The 26,816-nt window shown below is 39.0% G+C and overlaps 1 protein-coding gene across 2 annotated transcripts in view; it reads right to left on the bottom strand.

Annotated features, from left to right (window-relative positions):
- The window catches only part of SORT1 (sortilin 1), a 941,002-nt gene that overhangs the window by 278,986 nt on the left and 635,200 nt on the right, over positions 1-26,816 (bottom strand). For both annotated transcript variants that reach the window (XM_044076883.1, XM_044076884.1), the window contains one exon: positions 18,907-19,097. In XM_044076883.1, coding sequence (XP_043932818.1) covers positions 18,907-19,097 — 191 coding nt within the window. The remainder of the gene's footprint in view (positions 1-18,906; positions 19,098-26,816) is intronic.

Genomic DNA, 26,816 nt, shown 5'->3' with positions numbered 1-26,816 from the left:
TTTTGATTATTTGTAATAGAGATTTATTTGCAGAACGAAGTGTACATAAACTGGTTTAGGGTTTCACTTAGTTTAGAAACTAATGAGTTTTTTTCAGAAGCTGTGGTAATTTGAGCCGGGTGATTTCTTTTACAGTTAGGCAGTGGTGTGTCCTGTGTGTGGAGCCAGGGGCAAATCTTGCTGTTTTATTGTAGCACATCTCTAGTTTGTCAAGGTCTGACCTTTTTAGGTTGGTAAGTATGAGTGAGATGTAGAAAAGTGTCCACAGCAGGTGGGTTCTAGCAATGGCTACAGGAGCTGTCAGAAAGTTTTTGCTTCTAGAGGGTGCCCATTTTTGGTGCACTTTTCTGACTGAGATATACATGTGTCAAATCTTAATTTATCATCAATTGGAATTCCTAGCAATTTGGTATGTGGCTTGAGAGTTATTTTTGTATTATCTATAGCAGTTGTATGGAAGGTATGATGGGGGTCTGTGGGCTTGATTGGATAGAAGATCATGAATTTAGTTTTACTGGGTTAAGGAAGATTTTGGAGTTTGTTAGCCATGTTCTAATTTGAGTGAAGGATTTTTGTGCTATATCATATAATTGTTGAATGGTTGGGGCCGCGTACATAAGGGTGGATTCGTAAGCATATTGTAAGATTGATGCTAATGAAGTGGAAGTATTAAGGTTGTTTGTAAATATGCTAAAGAGAAGCAGTCCAAAAATGGACCCTTGTGGAATGTCAATTGTCAACACAAGTAGGGGAGAAAGGTCTTGAAGCCATTTCACTGACTGCAGTCGTTCTGGCAGATAGCTTTGAAACCAAGAAAGAACAGAAGGGCTAAGATTTAGGTTTTTAAGAACAGATACTATACAGTGAGAGACAGTGTCAAAGGCTTTTGACATGTCCAAGAAAACTGCTGAGACAAATTTTCTGTCATTTCTAAGCTTATTAATGGTGTTGGTAAAACTAAATAGTGCTGTGGTAGTACAATGGTGGGGTCTGAAATCGTGCTGGGTAGTTGCCAAGAGGTTATTGGCTGTGAGGTAATTTAGAAGTTGAAAGTGTATGCACTTTTCAAGGATTTTAGAAGGAGGCAACAGTACAGCAATGGGTCTGTAGTTGGAGAGCTCAACTGATTGTCCACCTTTGTGCAGAGGTATTATATGGGAGACTTTCCATATAGATGGAACATGTTGCTCTGTGATGGATCTGTTGATCAAGATTGATATGGGATAGGAGATACCTTCTGCAGCTATGAAGCGGTGGAAACTACTTAAATGCAAACATGAGTTAGAGAAAGAAGGTTTACAGTACACTGTAGTGGCAAAACCTCTACTAGCCTTAAAGATTGTTGTATCTAAATAATTGTGTCCCTATAGTATGTGCAAGAAAACTTTAAGAACTTTGTTGAAGAATTAAAATATTCAAGAAAATTGAATAAAGTTAACTTTGCATATAGTAATATAGATCTATTTTTGCACAATTTTATTTTTTAATCAGTGAATTACTTCAGATTCTTTTTGTTTCATTTCTTATGAAATGTACAACCCCTCAATTCCATCCATCTTTGGGATACTTAAAGTTCATAAGAACATTGAAAAGCCTCCTTTCAAGCCCATTGCTGCAGCTCATGGTTCCAAGACATACCCATTAGTAGTATTTGTGGACAGAATGCTTAAAACCTATAATGATGTAAAGGATGCATATGCTCAGACTCTTGGGACTTTTTGGGTAGGTTAAATTCAAAAGCCTTTGGAGAAACTATTATGTTTTTGACAGTTAATGTGGTGGACCTTTATCAGTGTATTCCACGAAATAAAGGTTTACAGTTGTTTAACAAATGTATCTTAACATTTTTTTTGTCTACCAAGGATGTTAGATTAATTTAGGATTTTAGTGAATTCAATTTGGCCAGTAATTTTCTTTATTTTGAAGGGGAAATGTTTAGGCAGATTAAGGGAGTCGCAATGGGTGCAGCAAATGCACCCATGTTTGCAAATTTAGTTATGCCCTCTTGGAAGAAAGTAGTTTTCCATTCAAAAGTGTATCCTTTTGGCAAATTATACCTCAAATTTTTGAATAATATTTTTTATAACATGGGATAGAGATGAAACAAGTGTGGTTGAGTTTATTAGAAATCTTAACGCTTTTACCTAGTTCTTAAAGTTTACTTACACATACTGTTGGGACACAATTATTTAGATATCACAATCTTTAAAAGTATTAGTGGTTTTGCTTCCATAGTGTACCATAAGCCTACTTCTTCTAACTTGCATTTTTACTTTAGTAGTTTCCACCCCTTCAGCTATAAAAAAAATTTAGTTAAAGGGCAATTTATTACGATGGCATAGATGGCCACCAGTAAGTAAGGAATTATTTGCGATTGAAATTCATACAGTATCTGACATACTTTTGGAGAGGAGTTATCCAATGGAATTCCTTAAAGAAGTTGGAGATTTGGGTAGGAATGAATGGGGTAGAACATATAAACCTCTATCAGATACGAATTTAACATATACTAGTAAGACCACAGTTGACTAAATCTTCAACAACAGAAACAAATAACGTGGCCAAGGCCTTTGCCACAATCTCCTACTCGGGCATCATTGAAAAGCTAACACAACTTGGTGTAAATCCCCAACTCATCAAGTGGGCTGCCAACTGACTCACTGAAAGGACCCTCAAAGTCAAAATAGGCACCTCCACCTCCGATATCAGACCCGTCACTAATGGAGTTCCCCAGGGATCTGTCCTGGGACCCCTACTGTTTGGCATCTACTTCTCAGAGGTCCAGGCAAAGACAAAAGGCCTGTGGCTGACCAAGTTTGCAGATGACTGAAAGTTGGGTGCTGTCATTAACACCTCAAATGATGTTAACATACTGCAAGAAGGTCTCACAGCAACTAATGACTGGTGCCAAAGTCATGGCCTCAAGCTAAATGGAAAAAAATGTATCACATCATGCGCAAAAACACAGCCCCTACTTATTACCATATCAACAGCAATGCCCTAAGCACACACCTGTGGTGAGAGACCTGGGCACTCAGGTAGATAACCTCACATTCGACCATCACGTAGCGGAAATGGTTAGAATAGCCTTTTACTTGGTTCATCCCATACATAAAGGGATTGCATCCAGAGACACGGAGATCACCCCTCAATACACCTCCCTCATTTGACCAATAATTGAGTATTGTTAGAAAAATATGTATTAATAATATACATGCTTAATGCAATAAAGATTGAAAGGGTTAACACATTTATTCTATTTACACTATTAGAACCTGTGCAAGCTATTGCAGACATTCCAGTCCTGTCATGTAATGAAAATATGCGCAGTAATGATTTTCTGCTTACGCTGTGAAAATTATGTCTTGTCATTAGAAGCTTAAACAAAGAACATTTGATTCTTACTAGTATCATGAGACTTAAAGAGTTAGTGATTTTCTGCTTATACCATGAGAAAGTATATAATTATTAAAAGCCTTACTAAATAGAACAATGAATGCTTGAAAGTTTATGCCATAGTCAGCACCTAAGCTGAAAATGTATCTCGAATCTGAGTAAAATGTATCACATATGTTAGCACCACATAATGGAAGAATAGAAGTGCATATTAGACTGAAATAGACTCCAAGGACAGGTTGTTTTTCTCAGATGTATTTTTTGAAATTTGACAACATTTCAGTACTGTCAGCAGGAAATCCAAGTAACGACTTTCATGTATCATATAGTGAGTTCTAAATTTGAACATGTCAGCAAAACACATATTGTAGAACAATGCTGAGAACAGTGTTTAACTACGTCAGTAATAAAAGTAACATTTCTGTAGAACTGTATAAAAATGGCATATTGCATGCTGGTAATTCAGACAAAAATCCTGTATCTACATGCTTTTGTCTCCTTGCTGCAAGTAATAAAGGAAGCCAAACCTGAAACCTGCGTGCATTGGTCTTTGAAGCTTTTTCCTCTGACAAATTGGTCCACCGGGCCGGAAACCTTCGCTTTTGTCCCAGATCAGACAGCCCGGGTGGCTGAGACTGCACGGGGAAGAAACCACATCGGTTCTTCTTATTTTGAAAAGCCCTCCGACTGAATTGTCGTCCAAAAGAGGCCAGCCACTTTCTGATCTGCGACTGAAGGACAGGTCTCCACGAACCAGGTGATCAATCGGGCAGGCTCAGGTAAGGTGAATCTACCTTTTTCTGTTTTAGATCAGGGACTAGATCAGTATCATTTCTGCCAAAAATTTTTACTGCTTATTGGTTGTAAGTTAGGGGCAGAAAAGATTACTGTCTTGTTATAGATCAGGAGAAACAGAATAGGTAGGCAGTCATTGTGAAGAGACTATAAAAAAATCCGTGGTACCAAATTAAAAATAGGAAAAGTTACGTAATGATCAAAAGGTTAAAACAAAATGAGTAATAATTGCACTAAAAGACCCCAAAATCACCTGTTGACCGAAGACACTAAACACATGCAGTTGCTGGGGGCCGATAATATTAAATATTATTCAAAATGGGTGAACAAGTACAAATTCGACGGGAAATTAGAAAAATCTTCGCTAATCAAACTCATTAAACAGCTCAAAACAGATTCCAAAGGTCGGGTAAAAAATCAACATTGTTTAGGAATTCCTCAGGCGCACCGGTGGCTTGAGGAAATAAACCGTAGGGAACAAAAGAACAAGAACTCAAAAACAATGTTTTTAGATAAAGAAGACAATAACTTAGTAATAGCATCAGCACCTCTGGCACCCCCGCCCCCCTTGCCAGAGTACGAAGCAAGTGAACAGGATGTTCCACCCCCGTTATATCCTGTAGTCACTGAAAATAGAAAGGTAGTAAAAATAAAACTGACTATTAGAGATCCCATTGAGACAAGGTCTCGAACCAGGGTAGCTAACTCAGATGAAAACATTGAACTAAGACAAGTGGTTAATAATTTACGATCTAGGAGTACAGAAGAAATATGCCCACTTATAGAAGTTCCTAATCCACAGGCAGGACAAGATGGTCAAGATCCAACTATTTTAGTTTCTAGACCGTGGACTCCGGAAGATATCCAGAAAGCCACAGAGGGAATTCCCCATCCAAAAGTTAATTTTAGAAAATTCCTAGAAGATTTACAAGAAATGAGGTTAAGTTATAACCTAAACGGGGAAGAGGTACAAAAAGTAATTAGACAAATTGTGGGGCCAGATTGGTATATGATTAGTGGCAACTGGAATCCCCGTGACGCTGCACAAAGACCACTCCCACATAGTAGCGCAGAATTAGACAACAGAGTGAAAGGTCTTACAGACTGCATCTCTGAAAAATGGAAACCTAGGGCAGACTGGACTTGCATTAATCAATGCATCCAACAAGAAGGTGAAACAGTTGATCGATATTATGCTAGATTATTAAAATGTTTTAATAGCCACTGTGGAATGCAGGTTCCTGAAGATCAAACACGATTCCCCATATGAGCAGCAGTTAAAGATTTCATTTCTAAAGGGCAGTATTGCACCTATAAGTAGTTTTATTACAAAACACATGGTAGATCATCGTACAAGTAGGTTACAATCATTACTTGAATATGCCAGGCATGCCGGAAGGCATTTTAACAGCAAAAAGAAAGCACAAGTATTCACTGCCGAAGATGGGGCAGAGGTTTATGTATTACAGTCCGGGAAAAAGGGTAAGAAAAATGCCCAGGGAAACAAAAAATCTGATCAATGATCAAAGGACTTTGAAGGGCAAAAGAAAAGGGGAGAATGTTTCAAATGCGGTAAAAAGGGACATATGGCAAAGGATTGCAGGAAAAATAAGAAGGTAGCAATGGAAGATAAAAATGAGGAGGGTGAAGACTGACTATATGGTAGTCAGGAATCCCTAGAAGGAGCTAATAGAGAAGGGACAAATGAGGATGTGACAGAGGGAGTAGAGGAAGTGCAAGATGTTATTGACAATAAAGAAAATGAGATATTAGACCTAGCCTTATTGAGCTTAGAGCTCTATTTAGCAGACACGAAACCAGAAATTACACTTATGGTGGAAGGGAGGGAAGTTAAATTTTTGTGTGACTCAGGGGCTTCACGGACCCTGATACACCCCTCCAAATTGCCAGAAAACATGGAGTCACCTGATTACATACTGGTAAAAGCAGCTAATGGACAGTTATACCGGGAGCCGCTCTCCCGTAATATTGCAATAACAGATCCAGTTTCAGGACCGACCCAGAAAAGCAAAATTGTTGTTTCTGCAAAATGCCCAGTAAACCTTTTGGGCAGAGACCTTATGCAGCTATTAAGCATAGCAGTAGTCTCAACTATGCAGGGTATGGAAGCACAGTGACAAATTAATACCTTTACAGTGCAATCGGAGGGTGAAATGTTTTATTGGTACAGCCAGGACTTGGTTATGACTGGTCCAGGGACTGTGACTGAAGAGTTAATGAATGTAGCCACTAGCAAGTTCCCCTCCCTTGACATTGATAAGCAATACTTGTTGCACTGTACCCTGTATTGTTGTAGCACGCCAACACCTGACAAGGAATATGAACAAGAATTGTTTAAAAATCATGCAAACAGACTGATATTGCGTAATCTGTACTGGGACACAGAAGGGAACAGTGTAGCTAGCTGTTCATTGCCCCAGGAATTCGTTACACTTTATAAATCTAATCGATTGCCACGTTAGCATAACCAAGAACAGAAACATAGAATGGACAGACCTAGGAGAAAAAGTCACGAGACGGGAAAAGCAGACAGAATTAGAACTGTCAGAGCAGGAAGTACAGATACAAAAGTTGAATTGGATAACTCAAACCAACCCAGCTGTACACTTGCAGTCTGGCAAGGACAGCTGATTAACACTCCTGTTGGAGGAGAAAGAAAATGCTTTACAAAGTGTACCAGAAACTCTCTTGTCAACAGGAAAATCAGATGTAGGACTTATTCGTACAGCAGGACCAGTTACTATCACGCCAAAATCAGCATTTAGACCACAGAAAAGGCAATATCCCTTAAGAAAAGATGCAGAGGCAAGAATCAAACCTATCGTAGCAGCTTTACTTAAGGAAGGGGTATTGGTGGAATCTCCTGATTCACCATGTAACACACCCTTATTTCCAGTGAGAAAAGCCAATGGAGAATGGCGTATGGTCCAAGATTTACAAGCTGTAAATGACGCCGTGATACCAAGAGCACCCACGGTGCCAGACCCACAGACCTTGTTGATTTAAAACCTCAACAAAAGTATTTTTCTGTGGTAGATATTAGCAATGCGTTCTTTTCAATACCGATACACCGTGACGGCCAGTATTGGTTTGCATTTACATTTCAGGGAAAAAGGTATACATATATGCGACTACCACAGGGATATTGTGAAAGTCCAACAATATTCTCACAAGAAATGGCAAGCAACTTGGCGGGATTCACCCCACCGAGAGGCAGTCAGATATTACTTTATGTTGATGACATCTTGCTGGCAGCCCCCACCCAGCAGGATTGTAAAGAAGATACCATAGCGCTATTAAAATTCTTAGCCGCTGAAGGACAAAGTAAACAAAAGTAAACTGCAACTTTGGAAAATACCCTATGATATGTAATATCCAAAGAGGGCAGAACATTAAATGAGGACAGAAAAGTAGCAATTTTGCAAGCACCAAAGCCTACTACCAAAAAGGAAATTATGTCCTTCCTGGGTACAACTAATTTTTGTCGGAGCTGGATTCCAAACTATGCTTTGGAATCTGCACCTCTGATTGACCCAATATATAAGAAACCTATGGCAGCACAAGATTTATTACAATGGACACCAGAGGCAGAATCTGTCTTCTGTAAACTGAAGCAGTTAATAGTGTCCTCATTAGTTCTAGGATTACCAAATTACCATAAACATTTTTTCCAAACTGTAGATTGTAAGCAAGGTTATATGACATCAGTGTTAACACAATAGCATGGGGATAAGCAACGCCCCATTGCTTATTATTCATCACGACTGGATCCAGTGGCACGATCCTTACTCCACTGTGTACAAGCCGTAGTTGCAGCTGCAATGGCAGTACAGGTTTCAGCCTCAGTAGTCTTATTCCACTCTCTCGCTGAGAGTGCCTCATGCAGTCGCAATTACTTTACTGCAAGTGAAAGTAGCATATTTTTCCCCTGCTAGGGATCTTTCCTGCATGACCATATTGTTGAGTCAGCCTCATATGACAATTGAGCGATGCACAACTTTGAACCCTTCTACTCTGCTCCCAACCCCTGCGGATGGCACACCACACAGCTGCCTGCAGGTAATTGAGCAAAAGACACTACCCAGAAAAGATCTCATGGATGTACCCTTGGATGATACCGAGGTGACATATTATGTGGATGGTTCGTGCAAAAGGGGTCCTGCAGGACAAAACCTAGTAGGATATGCAGTAGTTACTGATACTGAGATTGTAGAAGCAAAATCTTTACCACACAATTTATCTGCACAGGCAGCAGAATTGATTGCCTTGACACGGGCATGTACCTTAGCAAAAGGGAAAAATGTGAATATTTTCACTGACAGCCAGTATGCTTTTTCTACTGTACACGTTTTTGCGCAACAGTGGAAAAATCGAGGAATGATAACATCTACTGGCAAACCTATAAATCATGCGCAGTTTATTCTAGATTTGTTAGAATCTATTCAGCTACCTCAGAAAGTAGCTATTTGTAAATGCACAGCTCATACCAAGCAACAAGATAGGATTTCAAAAGGCAATGCAAGAGCAGATACAGCTGCAAAACAAGCAGCTTCTGAAGTTTTTCTTTTTGAGGAATTACATCCCTCTGAAACTTTAGATTTAGACATGTTAAAAACAATGCAGGCGCTCACTACACAAGCTGAAAAACAGCAATTAATGAAACGAGGAGCAATCCTCAAAGAGGGGCTGTACATCTCTAGAGAGGGAAAACCGATACTACCCTCTAATTTGTTTCGATATGCAGCTTTGTTGAGCCAAGGGCAGTGCCATGTCTCAACAAGGGGGATGGTACAGCTAGTAAATAAAGTATTCACAACATATGGATTTACAAACTATTCTAAAAAATTTTGCCTGATGTGCCATATTTGTAACAAACATCATGCACAGGGGGCAATGAAGCCCAAGCAAGGGAGTTTCCCTACACCACCATATCCATTTCACACTATCTGTATGGATTTCATAGAATTGAATAAATGTGAAAATAAAAAAGTATTGTCTTGTCATTATAGATATGTTTTCCAGATGAGTGGAAGCTTTCCCAACCAAAAATCCAGATGCAGCCACAGTTGCAAAAGTACTTGTGAAAGAAATCATTCCTAGATTTGGGATTCCAGAAAAAATCTAAAGTGACAATGGCATGCACTTTGTAAACCAGAGTATACAACAATTGAGTAAACGTGTTGAAATTTCCTTGAAAAATCATTGTGTATATCACCCACAATCTGCAGGGCTAGTTGAGAGGCACAATGGTATTCTGAAAAGTAAACTGAGAAAGCTGATAGCTGAGACAGGAAAGAATTGGCTTTCTTGTTTGCCTCTGGCACTGTTGAGCATGAGAACTGTTCCTACAGCAAAAGGGTTAACTCCATTTGAAAAGCTGTACGGGAGGGCATATTATACACCTCAGTGGAAACCTCTTATGTCATCAGACCAGGAAGCTGATCTAACATTAGCTGAATATATGAAAAAGTTACTAAGTACCAACCACTTGTTGCAGTCTGATCTTGTTACAGGTCAAGCTGAAATATCGGAAGCCGCAGCCGTACCTGGAGACTGGGTCTGGATTAAAGTTGTGAAGAAGAAGAACTGGGCTTCGCTGAAGGTCCCTACCAGGCGCTTCTGTCGACACCCACTGCAGTCAAGATAGCAGAGAAAGCCTCATGGATCCACCGGACGCACTGCAAACTTGTGAAAAACTTTGAACTGAATAAAAATCTTACCTCCCCATCGGGGCCCTCAGCACAAAGTCTGGCTATAAAGGGGGGTCAGATCAATAGGAACTGATCCGTCTCAATCCCAGTGAAGAAACCATCGGCGCTGAAGGTCCTATTAGGGCAGAGAGTAAGAACATGTTTGAAATAAAGATGATGAAAACCAGCAAGATCCAAATGTACCTGTTCGGAAGAGTCGGAGAAAACAGAGATGCAAAACAAATGTTTTTTCGGAGGTATTGCATAACCATCTTATTAACTGTATTAATGACAATAATCTTCTTGTTGTGGCCATTTCTTTTCTCTGCCACACAAGTGGAACGAAGTGAACATGCAAATAGCACCCAAACTTCAATACTTATCAAAGCCATTAAGCACGCTTATGCAGACACCCTTAATATTTCTAATTGCTGGGTATGTGCAGCTATTCCAACTGCACATGGAGGGATACCTTTAATACAGATTCCTCTAAGTATGAATCAAACCTGGCAGGCACTACTAAAGGATACAGTAAATGTAACATCGATTAAAAGAGTGACTTTGTTTTTACCTAAAGAGAAAAGAGGAACAGTGTGCTTTCAGAACTATGGGAAAACAGAAGTTGGAAATAGCACCTGTAATATGACCGTGATACATCATTGTACTGAGAATTTCTGCACCACGACAAACTAAGGCCAGCAACTGTAGGTTAGCATTAGCAATGACTTTGCTGAAAGAAAGAAAATGGTTGATGAAAACCAAATTGTGTACAGTAAAATGTTCTGGGCTATGACCCGACAAAAGCCCGGTAACTATAAAATCGGCAACATTTCAAGAGCAATTCCTGCCTGTTATTTCGTGTGTGGTGATAAAGCATATAAATGGCTACCAGGCAATTGGTCTGGAAGCTGTTTTCTGGCATATCTGATTCCAGCAATACGACATGTATCGACACTACCCAAAGGGAAAATTCGGAATATTCGAGAAATCGAGAAACCTACTAATCCGGTAGGACAAGTTGATGCATCCTGGATATATCACCATGATTTAGCCCATGTGAGTAACAAAGGACTGTCGCACATGGATTTGGGGGATGACGTCATATCTTGGGCAGGAATAATAACAGTGTACGGAGCAGTAAAATCGATCTGGGAGCTGAGGAAACTATCCAAACTTCTCAAAACAATGAGTAATGCGACTTTTTCCGCCCTGGAATTGATAACAGATGAACTTACAGCTATGAGAACTGTAGTGCTTCAAAACCGCATGGCTCTCGACTTCACCCTAGCGGTGAAAGGAGGGCTTTGCGCTTTAATAAAACAAGAATGCTGCGCTTTTATTCTGACAACAAACACGAAATAGAGAGCCTTCTTGAAATAATCCAGCAGGTGTCAGCCATGACCAAACCAGGACCGAATCCGCTGACAAGCTTTTTCCAGAATTTGGGGGATGGGGCAGTATCCTAATGAATATCCTGATCGCCATCTGTATGGGAATAATCCTACTGGTGGTATGTGTGTGCTGCTGTGTCCCCTGCATGAAGAGACTGAAAGACTTTATAGACTTGTTGGTTTCAGAAACCTTATATCAAGGCGCTGAACTTGAATTATTAAAGAACTGAGATGTTTTCATGAGTTTAAACTGAATGACTCTCTTAGCTGCAAAAGGAAGAGGTTAGGAGAAGAAAAACTGTTTATGCTTTTTGAAAATAGAATAAAAGTATTAAAAAGGAGGGAATGTTAGAAAAATATGTATTAATAATATACATGCTTAATGCAATAAAGATTGAAAGAGTTAACACATTTATTCTATTTACACTATTAGAACCTGTGCAAGCTATTGCAGACATTCCAGTCCTGTCATGTAATGCAAATATGCGCAGTAATGATTTTCTGCTTACGCTGTGAAAATTATGTCTTGTCATTAGAAGCTTAAACAAAGAACATTTGATTCTTACTAGTATCGTGAGACTTAAAGAGTTAGTGATTTTCTGCTTATACCATGAGAAAGTATATAATTATTAAAAGCCTTGCTAAATAGAACAATGAATGCTTGAAAGTTTATGCCATAGTCAGCACCTAAGCTGAATGTATCTTGAATCTGAGTAAAATGTATCACATATGTTAGCACCACATAACAGAAGAAAAGAAGTGCATATTAGACTGAAATAAACTCCAAGGACAGGTTGTTTTTCTCAGATGTATTTTTTGAAATTTGACAACATTTCAGTACTGTCAGCAGGAAATCCAAGTAACGACTTTCATGTATCATATAGTGAGTTCTAAATTTGAACATGTCAGCAAAACACATATTGTAGAACAATGCTGAGAACAGTGTTTAACTACGTCAGTAATAAAAGTAACATTTCTGTAGAACTGTATAAAAATGGCATATTGCATACTGGTAATTCAGACAAAAATCCTGTATCTACATGCTTTTGTCTCCTTGCTGCAAGTAATAAAGGAAGCCAAACCAGAAACCTGCGTGCATTGGTCTTTGAAGCTTTTTCCTCTGACAAGTATAATGCCCCTGTTTGGTATGTACCTCTCCAAACATCTGCATCAACTAGAAATGCCACTGAAATACCTCACAGAGAGAATCCATGGCCTCCAACACCTGTCCTATGCGGACAGGCTCAAATCACTATCACTCTATTCAGCATCGTACAGATTGCTCAGGGGTGGTCTGCGTCTCTACAAGGCAATCCTGGACCTGCTCTACTACAGATCCTCCATATACATAAATCTAACTCCTCACGCATTACCCGCTCAAAAGGTCTGAATCTAATATGGGATTATCAACAAAACCTGCTGGAGAGACAGGTTTGTCTCCCAGAGGCTGCCCCATCTCTGGAATAGACTTCCCATACATGTCAGAGCACCTAGCTGACCCTCTTCAAGCGCAGCCTTGATGCGTGGATGGGAAACCACAAATCTGCCCCAGGGGTAACACCTGTGTACCTCACTGACCGGGGCAACAGGTGCTGACTGAGGTTTATTTTTGGGGATAAACACTTGGCTAGGCTTGTAAGGACACCAGCGCCATTAGCCTAGTAACCTCCTACGATCCTATTAAATGGACACTTGTTCTGACAAGGCAATGGTTCTGCAAAGTACATTTTAACAAGTAAAAATTATTAAAGGTAACTGGACAATTTTTGAGGGGAAATTATAAAGTACACAATTATAATGGGAAAGAACTATATTTTGTTTAAAAAATTTCTAGTAATTTATAAAACATTTCTGAAAGGGGTGTGCGCGTAGTCATCCATTTCATTCTCTTGTACGTCCAAAAGGGACAAAAAATGTAGCAGCTGTAATCAATGCCCCTACATTTATACAGTTGACTACATGGTTAACAACAGTTTACGGTCTAAGGTGATTTTGCAGAATGGGAACTATAATACAGCAGGATTGGTCTATTTTGCTAAAAGTAACCAAAGTCCAGTATTTTATATAGGCAAGACTGAGATACACTGAAGAAAAAAATGTAGGAACATTGTTAAGATATTAAGAAATGCAACCTAACAATGCCCCATATACGCATTCTGTTGCTTTTGGGGATTTAAAACAAATTGAATTTGGTATTTTAGAAATTATTTCAATTAATCCCCAGGTAGTGTCTCGGAAACTGCTTCTGAGTACACAGAAACAGTTTGGCAACTGAGTACACAGAAACAGTTTGGCAACTGAGACAATGCAAGTGCACCACCAGGTCTTAATGAAAATAAGTTGATTCACCCAGTTTTAAACTTTAACAAAAGATCAATGGCCTTGACACTTCTATGGAATACTTGCATGAATATATATTTATTTTTTAAACACATTGTTTAATATAAAATAAATTACTTATCTTCTGTGCAAGGTGAATTTAAGTATATTTTTAAATAACAACAAACTATGCTTAACTGTTGGCAATGACTTTCATATCAAACAATTCAGCTAGATGTACTCTGAAGTGTAATTTTACTTTAAATAGTGCAATTTATCACAATTGGCACTTGTACTTAATCACTGGGGTATCTTTGAATTTTTAGTTCTGATGAAGTCCTAGATGTGTTTTGGGAAAGACAAAAGTGCATTTTAAAATTTGGTTTCATACTCTGTGCTAAACTCACTGATAATTTTTAGTGACTTGATTTTATTGTGCCTTTTTTGGCATTTTTATAATTGGATTAGTCTAATAAACTTCATGTGGGATTTGTTCATCTGGCTGACCTGTTTTTCCTCTTTTAACATCTGGGATCCTTCATTTGATGGATTTTGTCACTCCCAAGTGCAGTGTACTGTTGGTTTGGTATAAGTTATTAGTGCACGTCATCTTTTTTTTCTTAACTGAGGTATCTAGTTGACATCCCAAGAACACAATCCTGTGTGAGGAAATCAAGAAAGACTTCTGAATATTCTCTTGTAATCCCAGCTTGTACAAGAGATCTCTCACCCAAGAGAGGGATTCCTGACACTTTGAAAAAGGCTCTGCAAAGATACGCAAGTCATCTAAATATGGGAAAATGATACCCTGTAGCCCGCAATGAGGTGTAACTAGGCAGACACTGTGAACAATCTTGGTGCAGTTAATATCCAAAGGGTAAGGCAGAGAACTGCTAATGTGATACAGACACACACAACCTTAAAACATGTTTCAAGTTAGGAAGAACAGGGATGTGAAGAACAAGAGGTTAAAACACAACAGTCTGACCAGGGGAAGAGGAAGGACTCCCTCGAAAGGAGAAATTTCCTCCCGCTGGACCCATTTGTCTGAATCAATCTGTTGAAAATAAGAAAAATGGAGATTCAGACTTTCTGGCAGACAAAGGGGGCCGGGCTGGGAGGGTGTCACAAGGTCTCTTGAATAATCATTCAGAGCCACTGGACTGCACTTGGTTTTGGGAGGTTCAAGATTTCTCTTTGGAACATGTCTTGCCTTTTAAACGTCTGTTACCTAAATTTGTTGAGACTGCTCAAGCTGCTTTTGCGAAAATTGGATGAGAAAAGAGAAAATCCTTTGGACAATTTGGAAAAGGAAGGCTGAAAATCTTAGTTATTCCCTGGATCAGCTTACCCTTTCATCACACTTTGGATCACCTCTGCACAGAAGCCAAACACAAGCTCTATCCAATGGAGAACTTAAAATCTCATTTTTGTCATCATCTTGGAGTTTGTGAGAATCCAGCCATACAAACCACATTAAAACAGTACCAGTTGCCATAGCCCTGGAAGAAGTATCAACAGGGTCATACACATGCTCTGAAAACAATGAAGAGTGACCTGTACAACAGAAGAAACTAAGTTATTTAAAATAGATTTCTCCTCACAAGAAGGAACTGCAGATAAAATATTTGTCATACTTTCACAATTTGTCAGAACTCTTAACATATGAGCCTGACAATTCAAAATTTTGAAAATCAGTGTTACAGAAATGTACACTTTTTCCCACACCTAGCAATTTTCATATCCTTACCTGAAAGGGTAAGACTGAAATTAGCTAAACGCTTAAGCACTGGGATCAACTCAAGCTATTGCCACTAGGTCAGGTTTGGGGAAATTGTACACATTTAAAAGACTGAGGAACTTTGTACACTTTATCTGCCTTTTTAGGGGCAGCTGTCTGGCTATCAGGAAAATTGCAGGCAATAACACAATCCTCTAAAGCCAGCAAAACAGGAGGAATGGATGAAAGTTCTGGAAACAACCCATGTATTTTCTGAGGGACCGAGAAATTTCTATGTTCCCTCACTGAAAGACACTGGCATAATCTAGCAACAGCCTCGGAGAAACAGAAACCCCAACAGGGAGAATCAGACAATGAGGTCTCCTCTGGAGATTCAGAAATTTGAGGAAAAAATCCCAGTGTCTAATCCCTGCAGCTTCCTGTTCAGATTTAGAATACTGAATCTCTTCAGGAAAAGATGAATCCTCCTTTTACCAGAAACTACTTTACAAGAAGGAGAAATAGCTTGAATTAAACCCTGAACCAGACTCAGTAAACTACTTCTATCCAAAGAAATTTGAGGGTTAGTAGATATATGCTTGCTTTTTCGGTTTCTCTTGGACAGGAAATGGGACAACTGTGTTACTAACGGCAGAAAATGTATCCTCTGAGATGGACACAACATTTTAACACAGCAGAGAAACCTTCCCTGTTCCCTCTTCCAGGGTGTCAACAGGAATGGCTTGCCCTTGACCACTGAGGGGACTCCCAACAGCCATAATGGACGTGGCTAACCCCCCAGTCCGTATTGGCTGTATGTGCTACATCCAGAGGGATCAGGGATAAAAGATAAGTGGTCTGAGGTACGATAAATGGCCACAGTAGAGTCACCCACCTGTGGCTAAGGCAAACTTCCAGCCTGCTGTGGTGGCAAAGGCAGTTTGCTTAACTTTCTTTTTGTGGTTGGAAGGAGGACTGACTAAGGGACCAGTAGTTTGTTCTACAGTCAAGCAAAAATGTTCTTTCCAGAGGAAGACAATAAGCAATTGCTAGTAAAACTACCAGTGAAAAAAGTTACTTTTTTTGACAGAAAGATGCAGTTAAAAAGCATTTTACAACACTATGTCAGCCCCACAAATGAGAAATCAACACAATTTTTCCACAGACAAGTTTTCAGTTTAGATTACTTTTAAACGGACAGAAAAAAACAACTGCAGTCCATGAACAAAACACTTCCAGCTTTAGAATAACTTTCCTGAAGAGAAAAATAATAAAACATCAATAAAATTGAGAATTGGAAGCTGTTTTTCTTCCCAAAGGAAACGCATCTGTCCAGTAAGGAAAGCACAAGCCAACAGCCGATCATTAAAAGCCTCAGAGGCACGTACACTTTGGAGGCAGTAAAGCTCTAAATGACTTCATGCCCAAATTTGTCTTTTAGTTAGCTCACCTCAAGCTGCTTGACCATTTGGGTGCGTGGAAGATGTCCAGAAACTTTAGTAGTTGGCCAGTTGTTATATCTTTGGCAGGATATAACCCATATAGCCAAGGTTACTTCAGCAGTGAACAATATGATGAACTTCCCTTGTGTATAGCTCTGGCATACCCTAGTATAAAATGCTACATTAGACATGCAATGAAAAGTGCTGCAATAAAATAAAACACATTTTTCCCAGTAAAGTATTCTTTCCAGAACTCAATGCCAGGTGAACCAGAGGACTAAAAAATACTTTGGAACTGTCCATCAATCCTGACACAAACTGCTGAAGAAAGAACTAAAAAGATGGCATCGGCAGATGTACCTCATACACTCATGTCCGGGAGGGGAGGGCATCCACCCAGCCTGAAGGGGAATGCAGTGAAGCTCTGGAAGTTGGGTCAGTCATCTGAGTTTCAGCAGCTGAAGTTCCAAAGTGCCATTACTACAATAGTGAATACAATGAACAGTACTAACCTACTGAGATGGTTATGACTCCAATCACTTCTTTTTGGGAGAAGACGTATTTCTGGACTTGGATAGTTTAGAGTTACTCCCATGTTATGCGATGTCTCAGAAAAGTTAATATCCTGATGACTACACTGAGGGCCCTGATGAAGAGGAGAATAATCCTACAAACATTAACATGTTCCTCTTCTTTAGATAGCAGAGAAGGGCTCCTCTTTGCACTGCATTACAAGGAGGGGCTACAGTCAGTATCCTCTAAAGTCTCACTGTGGAGCCATTTTAAATTTAGACGTGTGGTGGTCTTTGAAAGGGACCAACAGCTATACTTGATGTTTGGTACTTACAACAGCATTTCTTTGAACAAAATCTTGTAACGCACACAGGACAATAATAGACACTGAGGAACTGGTCATATTCTCAACTCAAATTCAGCTTCATTAGATGCTGATCTTGATGTTTGGTACTTAAGACCGTATTAATTTGCCAAAATCTTGTAACAAACAGGGTAATAAAGGACAATGACAGAGTAGCTGATCCTATTTTCAAATGGAAATTAAGCCTCACTAACAGGGTTGATAGTGGAGTCTTCCACTGGAGAAATCGCCAACATCCATCTCCTGGACTTCCAGGACAATTCTGAATGAAAATGCCTCTAACTGAACGTGCAAGAAGGATTGATGTCAGTGAAAGCTCTGAAGGCAATAAAATGGCACATTGCACATCCCTGTATATAACAGCCAACAAAAGTTGTTTTGGCCTCAGTAAACTTTCTAGATGACCATGATTAGTTACAGTATGCGGCCGAGGATTCCCTTTGTCTTGAAAGGTCAGCCCTTTCTTGGATGATTTCCTTTATTTTCACTGCTTTTGCTAGTACCACGTGTTTGACGAAAAACTTTCTTTAATCTATTTTCTATGGACTTAAGGTATCTTCCCATTTAAGTCCCCTTGTCTTGGCAGTCTGTTGAAATTTACAGAGTAATGGTACTGCTTTTCACAATACTATTTGGACTCCATCAACAATGCCTTATATAAAAGCACAACAAGGTGGTACGCTGGTCTTCATACATTTGTTTTTCTTGTAGTGGGTCATGCTAATCAGAGTTTGAGTGGAGGGGGATCTGAACGACTAAAGTGAAAGAGATGTGATGGCAGCTTTTAAAAAGGAACAAGCATCATCTTGGTTTCAATGCTTATAATAAAGTGCTGCTAGCAAGTCAGATCTTTAAGGCAAGTTTAATTGTTCTAGTATTCATTATATTACAGTATGCGTACTACAAATGCTTTGCTTGACACACTCTGGAGCAAGTTTTTAAAACACAGCATTTTATATTTACAACTTTATTTCACTAATGTTTTGATTAGCATGATGTGTCGTTCTTTATGTTTTTTAATATTTAAAGGAAATTGGTGTTAATCATCCCATAAACAATTTTCAGTAACTAAGGACCAAAATGTAATTCTCATCCTAACTAAAAATATGCAACACAAAGAAAAACTGATCTAGGAAATCATCACACTCCCAACCTCCTCAACAAGGACTTCATTACTTTTGTGTCTGTTCCCCCCAGAGGAAAAAAAAATTGGATAAAAAATGATATAACTAAAGTAAAATTTAGAACAACTTACAGTTTCGAGTAAGGAGATCCCTGAAGTCCACAGTGAAGGATGCCCAGTACTGCGAGATCAAAGTCTCCCTGTATCCCCATATGCTGACAGTCATACTTTTAGCCCCTGGTTCTGAAGCTAAACCAGTGAAGTAGATGGGATCATCGGTAAAATTGTAAGAATACCAACACTGCCCCTCATCAGTTGAGAACCTGAAAACAAATTTCAGCACAAGTCAAAAACAAGACAAATAAACTAAATTTATCGCTTAAATTTTGAGATCACCACAAATAGATAATCAATTCATCCTATGTAAAACAGATAAGCCATTAGGTGGAAGAAACATTCTCCAGAGAAAGCAGGGCATTCTTTTCCTTCCAGCTTAAGCACACAAGCTTCAAAACCATTCTCTGTCGCAAAAAGGAATAAATACCAGACTGCAACCCAGAAGACCAAAGATTTATAAATGACCTGGGCAGTGGAGTAGCTAGCAGTGGAGCAGAACGCTGAATCCAATGACAACTCACCCACATTGGGGTGATGGGAAGTTTGGTCCAATGCATCCACTGTTAAGACACAGCTAGAGCTATACAAAGCAGTAGAAAGGATCAGGGATGAACCTGATCAAGCAGCAGTGACATGCTGTGGACAGCATTAAGGGACACACAAATGCATGCAGTTCTACAAGGCTGCCAATATGGGAAAGAGGCAATGACTTGGCATCGGGGATCTCACAGACTGGGGAAAATGCATCCACCCCTAAGAGTGGCTTGGTTGATGGCCAATTTTTTTTCCTGTTCTTCTTCTAATACTCACAGAGCTGTGGCAGAAACAAACATAGACACAGTAGAAGCCTGATGGTCAGCAGGCAAGTGGAGGGCAAAAGTGACACAGTAAAACTGGTACTGCAAAAACTCCAACTGACAAAATCAAACAGAAATGAAAGCTCATACATACACATTTAAGTGGAGGCCTGCTGTTCCCTTCCTGTCTACGGTTACCATACGTCCGGGTTTCCCCGGACATGTCCTCTTTTTTGGGCTCCTGTCCAGGCTGTTTTTGAAAATTCTGCGATTTGTCCGGGTTTTAAAACCCAGACAAATCGCAGAATTTTCAAAAAGCAGACATCCCTATTCCGGAGTTTTTTTCTCCGCTTTTTTTTTTTTTTTTTTGATTTGCAAGTATACTGGTATACAAGCCAATCAAAAAATGGAGCTTTGTTCAGTGCGGAACTGCTTGATGTTCCGCATTGAACAGAAGGGGGTATGCTGTGCGCGTTTTTGATTGGCTTCCCAAACAAGGACCTTTTTTTTTTTTTTGCTCTTCAACCTAAGAGGAAAAAATAATATGTGCTGGTAGCAGCACATTTTTTTCGTCCTCTTACACATACAAAGAATTATGGTAACCCATCCTGTCCCTATACTAATTACAAATGGAAAAACTGGGGGACAAACTTAACAATGACCACCAGAAAAAGGACATACTTTCAAACACTTAAGTTTGTAAAGAGCTTGTAGAAGCCAAAGCAAATAATAAGTATGCAAAAAAGAAAATCTGGCAAGGACAAGACACAGTCACGTAAAATTAATTTATTTAATAAGCAAGCAGTCTGAGGTTCATAAAAATATAAAAATCAGTAGAAGTAAAAAGATAAAATGCAAGCAGAAAACAATGCACTGAGATCTGCAATACCCACAGGCTCAGACACTTGGTACACAAAAGAAAATCAAGATGGCAACTGGCTCAGACTGTTGATTTAAACAGAAATGTGAAGAGTAAGTGGCAGCCAACTGTGGCAACATCAAGCAGAATGGTGCACAAAAGGAGCACTCTGATCACAACAGGCCCACTTCTCCATGTAGTTCTTAGAAAGTGGTCACTGGGTGGGGGTGGGGGTCTAGCCACACTAAAAATCAAAGGAAAGTTCATACTAAATACAAGGCAACAAAGCCAAAACACCATTTACATCTTGTCAATATCCACCCTCATGCTGTACTCCCATTCTCAAGAAAAGCAAAGCAGCTCAGACACACTGTAAATTTATGGGCACTCATCATATTACCTCAGTGTCACTGCTCGACAGAGGCACAGCAAAATAATGGGTATAGTTCCCCATACTAAAGGGGTGGCGTAAGCCACAAAACAATGGGCTAGGCTTATAAATGCCCTCGGGCAGATAGCCTAGTATGAACCTATGAACCTATGAACCTATCAATCATTCCAATTTAATTTGAAGAATGCTAGGTGTCACTCTTTTTAACTTGCAGAAGAAGTTAGTTCCAGAGGTGGAATAAGTACTGAAAAATAAATGTGTATCCCCTATTAAAAAGTGTCGGGACTTGGACTTTGACATGAGTCCAGAAAAAGAAACAACAAATACAAGAGAAGAGCGACTTTTGAAGACCACTCTTCTCCTTTAAACGTTTCTGTAAGGGGGGCAATCCCCCCCAGCACCCCAAGAAAAGTACAGTTGTGTAAGAATTTACCACAACAGTAGATGTCCTGCTTTTCACTGTTGCAGTATTCCTTACAAAGGGATTATCCTGCCAAGGACAGCTGTACTTCCAGCCAGCAATCCAAAGCCTTAGGTCTTTCCAAGCATCAGACATATATTCAACATCCAAGGTGTAATGTATACAAGAGATGTATAAGCTCCAAATCCTCTAAACTGAACTTCCCCAGAAGAACCACAGCAACCCAAAAGGAAAAAAAAAAAAACAACTTGTACATCCAAAAAGAGAAGAAAAAACGCTCCACGACCACTCAGCACAGAAATTAAATGAACAGGGGTGAAGGAGGGAGGGACAGGATACTACAACAGTGAAAAGTAGGACATCTACTGTTATGGTTAAGTTCTTCCACAGCAGTACTATGTCCTTAACATTGTTGCAGTACCCCTTACTTTACTCCTTCCTCAACACCGTTGCAATACTCCTTACAAAAGGGAGAGGACTAAAGCTACTGAAGAAATCAGGAGGAGGAAACAACGGAAGATTCCTCCAAAAACCTGCCCTAGCCCTAAAAAAGACATCCAACTTGTGGTGCTTAATAAACATATGTAAAGACCAAGTAGCAGCTTCAACAATGGAATGAGTGTCAAGACCCCGGGAAAAAGCTCCAGAAGATGTCATGGCCCTTGTAGAATGAGCATGAACAGAAAAAGGAAGCTGCTTACCATGAAAAGAGAAGAGGGAACAGTTTGCTTAGAAAAAGCCAAACCCAATTTTTAAAAAGGAAGGAAGACAAATGGTCAGATTCAAAGACAAGTCATTTACCACTTTAGGCATAAATGGAGGATTGGTCCAAAGTGACACCATCTTTGTGAAAAAACAGAAAAGAAGGGATTGCCATCACAGCTTTGCACCTCAGGAACATTCTTGGCAGAAGTCGAAGTCAGAGCCACCAACAACACACTCTTCCAGGTACACAAATGCAAGGTGGAAAAACCTGCTGGTAAACAACATGAACTTAAGAGTGAAGTATTAAAAAAAAATCAGCGTTCAGACTGGTGGCAAAGAAGTTCTGAGGATTTGATACTTGTACATCACTAATGTACCTTACGCCTCATCATAGGACATATGTCTGGGGTACAACTTGGAAAACCCTAAGGTTTTGGCATGCTGACAGGACATATCACCCTTTTTGTAAGGAATACTGCAACAGTAACAAGGAAGGACATCTTATACATACCAACTCCATGATCACCATACCTCTGAGAAAATGGAATATTCTGGGAAATGCCAATTTTGAACTTGGTAATTTAATTTTTGGTCTTCCAACTTCCATGTTACAAGACACAGGATTCTAGGAATTTTCATAAGTACAATAAATATTTCTTAATTTTTTTTTTTTTTTTTTTTTTTTTTTTTTGCTGTGCTGTTTTGGTGGTACTATCTGACTTGTGAGGATGCAGGCGTTCAAGTAAAGTCTATTAATATGGAATGAAAGGCACAGATCACCATGCAAAAGCCTATTAAAAAACAGCTCTTCAGGCCTTTCCAGGTAGCTCAGGTACTTTAAGGGCACAGTCTTCCAAGTTAGGAACCTCTGAGGCCTATCCAGTTACTTAATATGTCTACAAAGGTACATTCCAAAGGGGTTGGTGTATACAACTTGTCTAATTAGGGGTGCATACAGAGGGATATTGTCTTGACTAGGATCATGAGTCTTTAGACACTTGTTGCTCTAAACATGGATTTTCTAAATACTGTTGCTACATGGTGTTATTTACCGAAGTTCCAAGATCCCTAACCACATTATCATTTTGGAGTGGCTCACTGGCTATATTGCATGTTGAAGGAGAAGGTTGTTTACCAAATGCGACAATAATGCACTTTTCACATTTAATTTTAGCCTTCTTTCCACACATCACTTGTTTATGAGGCTTAGTTTTTGTTGTAATGAAGAGATATTAGAGGGAGATTTGAGAAGGACACCCAATTTGCACTCATCTGCAAACTTAGTTAACCAAACTCCTAATTTCCGGTCTGCAGATCACAGAAGCAGATGCCAAAAAGGAGGAGTCCAAGTGCTGAGCCCTTGAGTACAGCACTAGTTATCTTCATAATTTCTGAGGAGGTGCTTTAACTATGCGGGCTCTATCTTTCGGCCATCTGGTTATACACCTTACCATGTACTAACCAAATTATAAGGCACTTAGCTTGTTTATGATGGCAGCATGGAGTACACAGTTAAAGTTAAGAAAAACACACATGTGTTTTATACATATGTGTGTGCATGCACTTCTAAAAGTACACAGATCTCGAATGGCTGACGATTGGTCCAGAAAGATCACAAAACAAAACACTTATTTTTTTTGCAAGAGGGCAAGGCCCCCTGCATCCCCCACCCTCTGTTAATTTTATATATATATATATATATATATATATATATATATATATATATATATATATATATATATATATATATATATATATATATATATATACACTAACTCTGAGCTCGCACTACAATAGGGAAAGGGCAAATTCCCACTGTGCACATCTTGCAAGGACTTGACACCAGCAGAAGCAATCAAATGACTTTCGATCACTTCAATTATATGTGTGTGTGTGTGTGTGTGTACAGATCAGATAGATTGCTGGCAAGTCTAGTAGGGTGTCAGCATAATCAAAGGTTTGGATGAGTGGGGTAGGGGACAGCATTGAATAACTCCATCTGAAAATGTGCATGAAAATATAACTTTCTATGTCCTGCTCTGGTAGAGTTTTCAGTTGAATCTGGAACAGAAGCTGCTGTTAAAAAAATGTTAAATTAGTAGGGCATAACAATATTGCACAATAACTATAAGAACCAATCAGTAGAGGTTACAAAAGACTGGAAAGAGAATGGAAAAGAAAAATTTACAAGTGAACAGTGGGAGGACATGTATGGCTCCCAGTTGCAACAAAGTGCATCAGGTTTAGGATTTTTGCCTGGAAGTGTTTGCATAGGTGTTTTTATACCTCAAGCACACTTCAAAAGAATTTTTCCTCAGGCAGACAGCACATTTCGGAGGTGTGATGGGGAAGAAAGCGGTTACTGGGAACATAATGTTTTGTAAGGGTAATGAGTTAGCAGATTTGAAAAATTCCTCACACAGTACTCTTATCAAAAATACTGGTTGAGTAAATTTCTGTAACTAAGGAAATTATTCTTGAGCTGGGACACAGGATCTGAACTGGCAACAAGTTTAAGTCTGCTGGCTGCCAAAGAAGCAATTATTAGAAGATGGAAATAAAAGTCTAAACCAACTGTATTTGAAGTACTGAAGAGTATAAAAAGACAAACTTACTGGAAGAGAGACCTTTAGAAAAGGGAAAGAGCAAATTACATAGAAATAAATGGAAATTGTGGGAACAATACACGCATGATAATGCTCAAGAAGAGGAGTGAAGTTTAAGGGAAAGCAGGAATTCAGCAATTTATGTCATGTTGGACTGAGTTACAAAGAAAGAAAAAGTATGTTGTACAATACATGTAAAAGGAAAAACATTAATATAGTTTGTTTTCCTTTCTGTTAATATACATTTTATGTCTTAAATGACAATTTAATAAAGGTGCTTAAATATATATAACAATGAATATATTTAAAGTAACTTCTGTACAGTGTCGCACTTCTAGTACATAAACATTCACATACATGTAATGTTTCGTAAGGACAGCAGTCAATTAAAATATTAGTTAAAGAATGAAATGTTTTTATCTTTTATTGAATTTACTTACTGTGGTAGAGTGCTCACCAGTTCTGACCAATTTCAGTCTAAGCCCAGGACAGTGTACCAAGAGTTACAAAGATACATACATAACAATGGTACATAGACATGGTAATGTTAAAACAATAATGGCTAAATATTTACAGCACCATGCAAACATTTAAAATGTATAATGGATAAAACTTCAAAAGGGACAGTCATAACATGTAAGAGTAAGAAAGTACAAGGTGTTACGGGTAGTGAAAAATGCAGGAAATTAGGGTTAGTCTAGGTTATCAGGTCATTCATACAATCAAGGATTTTTTTAAAAACTAGAACTATATACTGGCCTGTACATCTGATACATAAAAAATGTTCTGTACTTACTATAATGTTCTATCTGTGTTGTCCATTTTCATTCTTCCTCAACTGATGGGTTCTGATTTGATACTCTGATCCAGCTCAGCAGTATAACAGATCATCTGGTCTTAGAAGTCTCAAGCTCCTCCCTTTACCCACAATGCCCTGCCAACCTAACATACCTCAGATCGAGTTTGCTGCCCTTAAACGTAAAAGGACAACCTATTACAGAAATTACCAAAGGCTAAAAAGTAAAAAGAAGCTGGAGCTCAAACAAGGAGTGGAGGTCCCTGTACAACTTTTAGATCTGTCCAGAAGTAAAGAATGGAGGCAGGAAGTTGAGGAAGTTGAGGAAGAATGAAAATGAACACAGATGGAACACTATGGTAAGTACCTAACTTTTTTATCTAATGTTCACTCCTCAACTGATGAGACAGAGTCCTCAGCTACTGTAACCTTGGGAGGCCCTTATGGAAGGATATTCGAGAGCACTGCTGAGACAAAAGCCGCTCTTTTCCTGGAAATTAAATGCAACTTGTAATGAGCAATTAAAGTGTCAGGATTAGCCCAAGATGCAGCTATACAAATCATCTAAGGAGGCTCTTGAACAAAAAGATGAAGAAACCGCCACGGACCTAGTGGAATGAGCTCTAGGAGGTTTTTGTAAAGGTAATTCTAATTTCTCTTAGACAAAGGTTATTCAATCAACCAGCCATTTGGCCAATGCAATTTTAGATGCAGATTTGCCCAATCTTTTGGGAGAAAAGGAAGCAAATAACTGGGTCAGTCTTTCTAAAGTCTTCGGTTCTCTGAAGGCAGAAACAAAGTAGTCTATGCACATGACCTGGTTAACATTTGACTCAGAAGCTGCCTTAGGTAAAAAGGATGAGTTAGTACACAACTACACCTTGTCTTTGTGAAAAATTAGAGGAGGTGGCTTTGAAGACAGAGCCTGGAGTTCAGATACTCTTCTAGCTGATGTAATAGCAACAAGAAAAATGGTTTCCCAAGATAACAATTTTAGGTCAGTCTTGGCTATAGGCTCAAAGGGAGATTGAGTTGAGGCCTGAGGCATTATATTTAAGTCCCACGGGGGAGTAGGATTTTTTAACGGAGGTCTAAGCAAAACGACTCCCTTGAGAAAGGTGTTGTATAATTTAAAAAAAGGCTAATGTAGAGTTTTTACCAATGTGGAAATTACAAATGACACCTAGTTGAACTCTAATATTTGAAATACTAGCTCTTTCTTTAAAGATTGAAGCTAAAAATTCATGCATCACTGACAGAAGGATCCTGATCTTTGATTAGGGGCCAGAAGATAAATCTTTTTCCTTTACTCTTGTAAATCTTACTAGTAGAAGCCTTATAGATGGATAA

This window comes from Protopterus annectens, chromosome 7.part0 (assembly GCF_019279795.1).
Source record: "Protopterus annectens isolate FY-2018-M chromosome 7.part0, PAN1.0, whole genome shotgun sequence".
In the NCBI taxonomy this organism is placed as follows: Eukaryota; Metazoa; Chordata; order Ceratodontiformes; family Protopteridae; genus Protopterus; species Protopterus annectens.
Note: the sequence above shows the minus strand (reverse complement) of the source record. Positions and strands in the feature narration are given on the sequence as shown.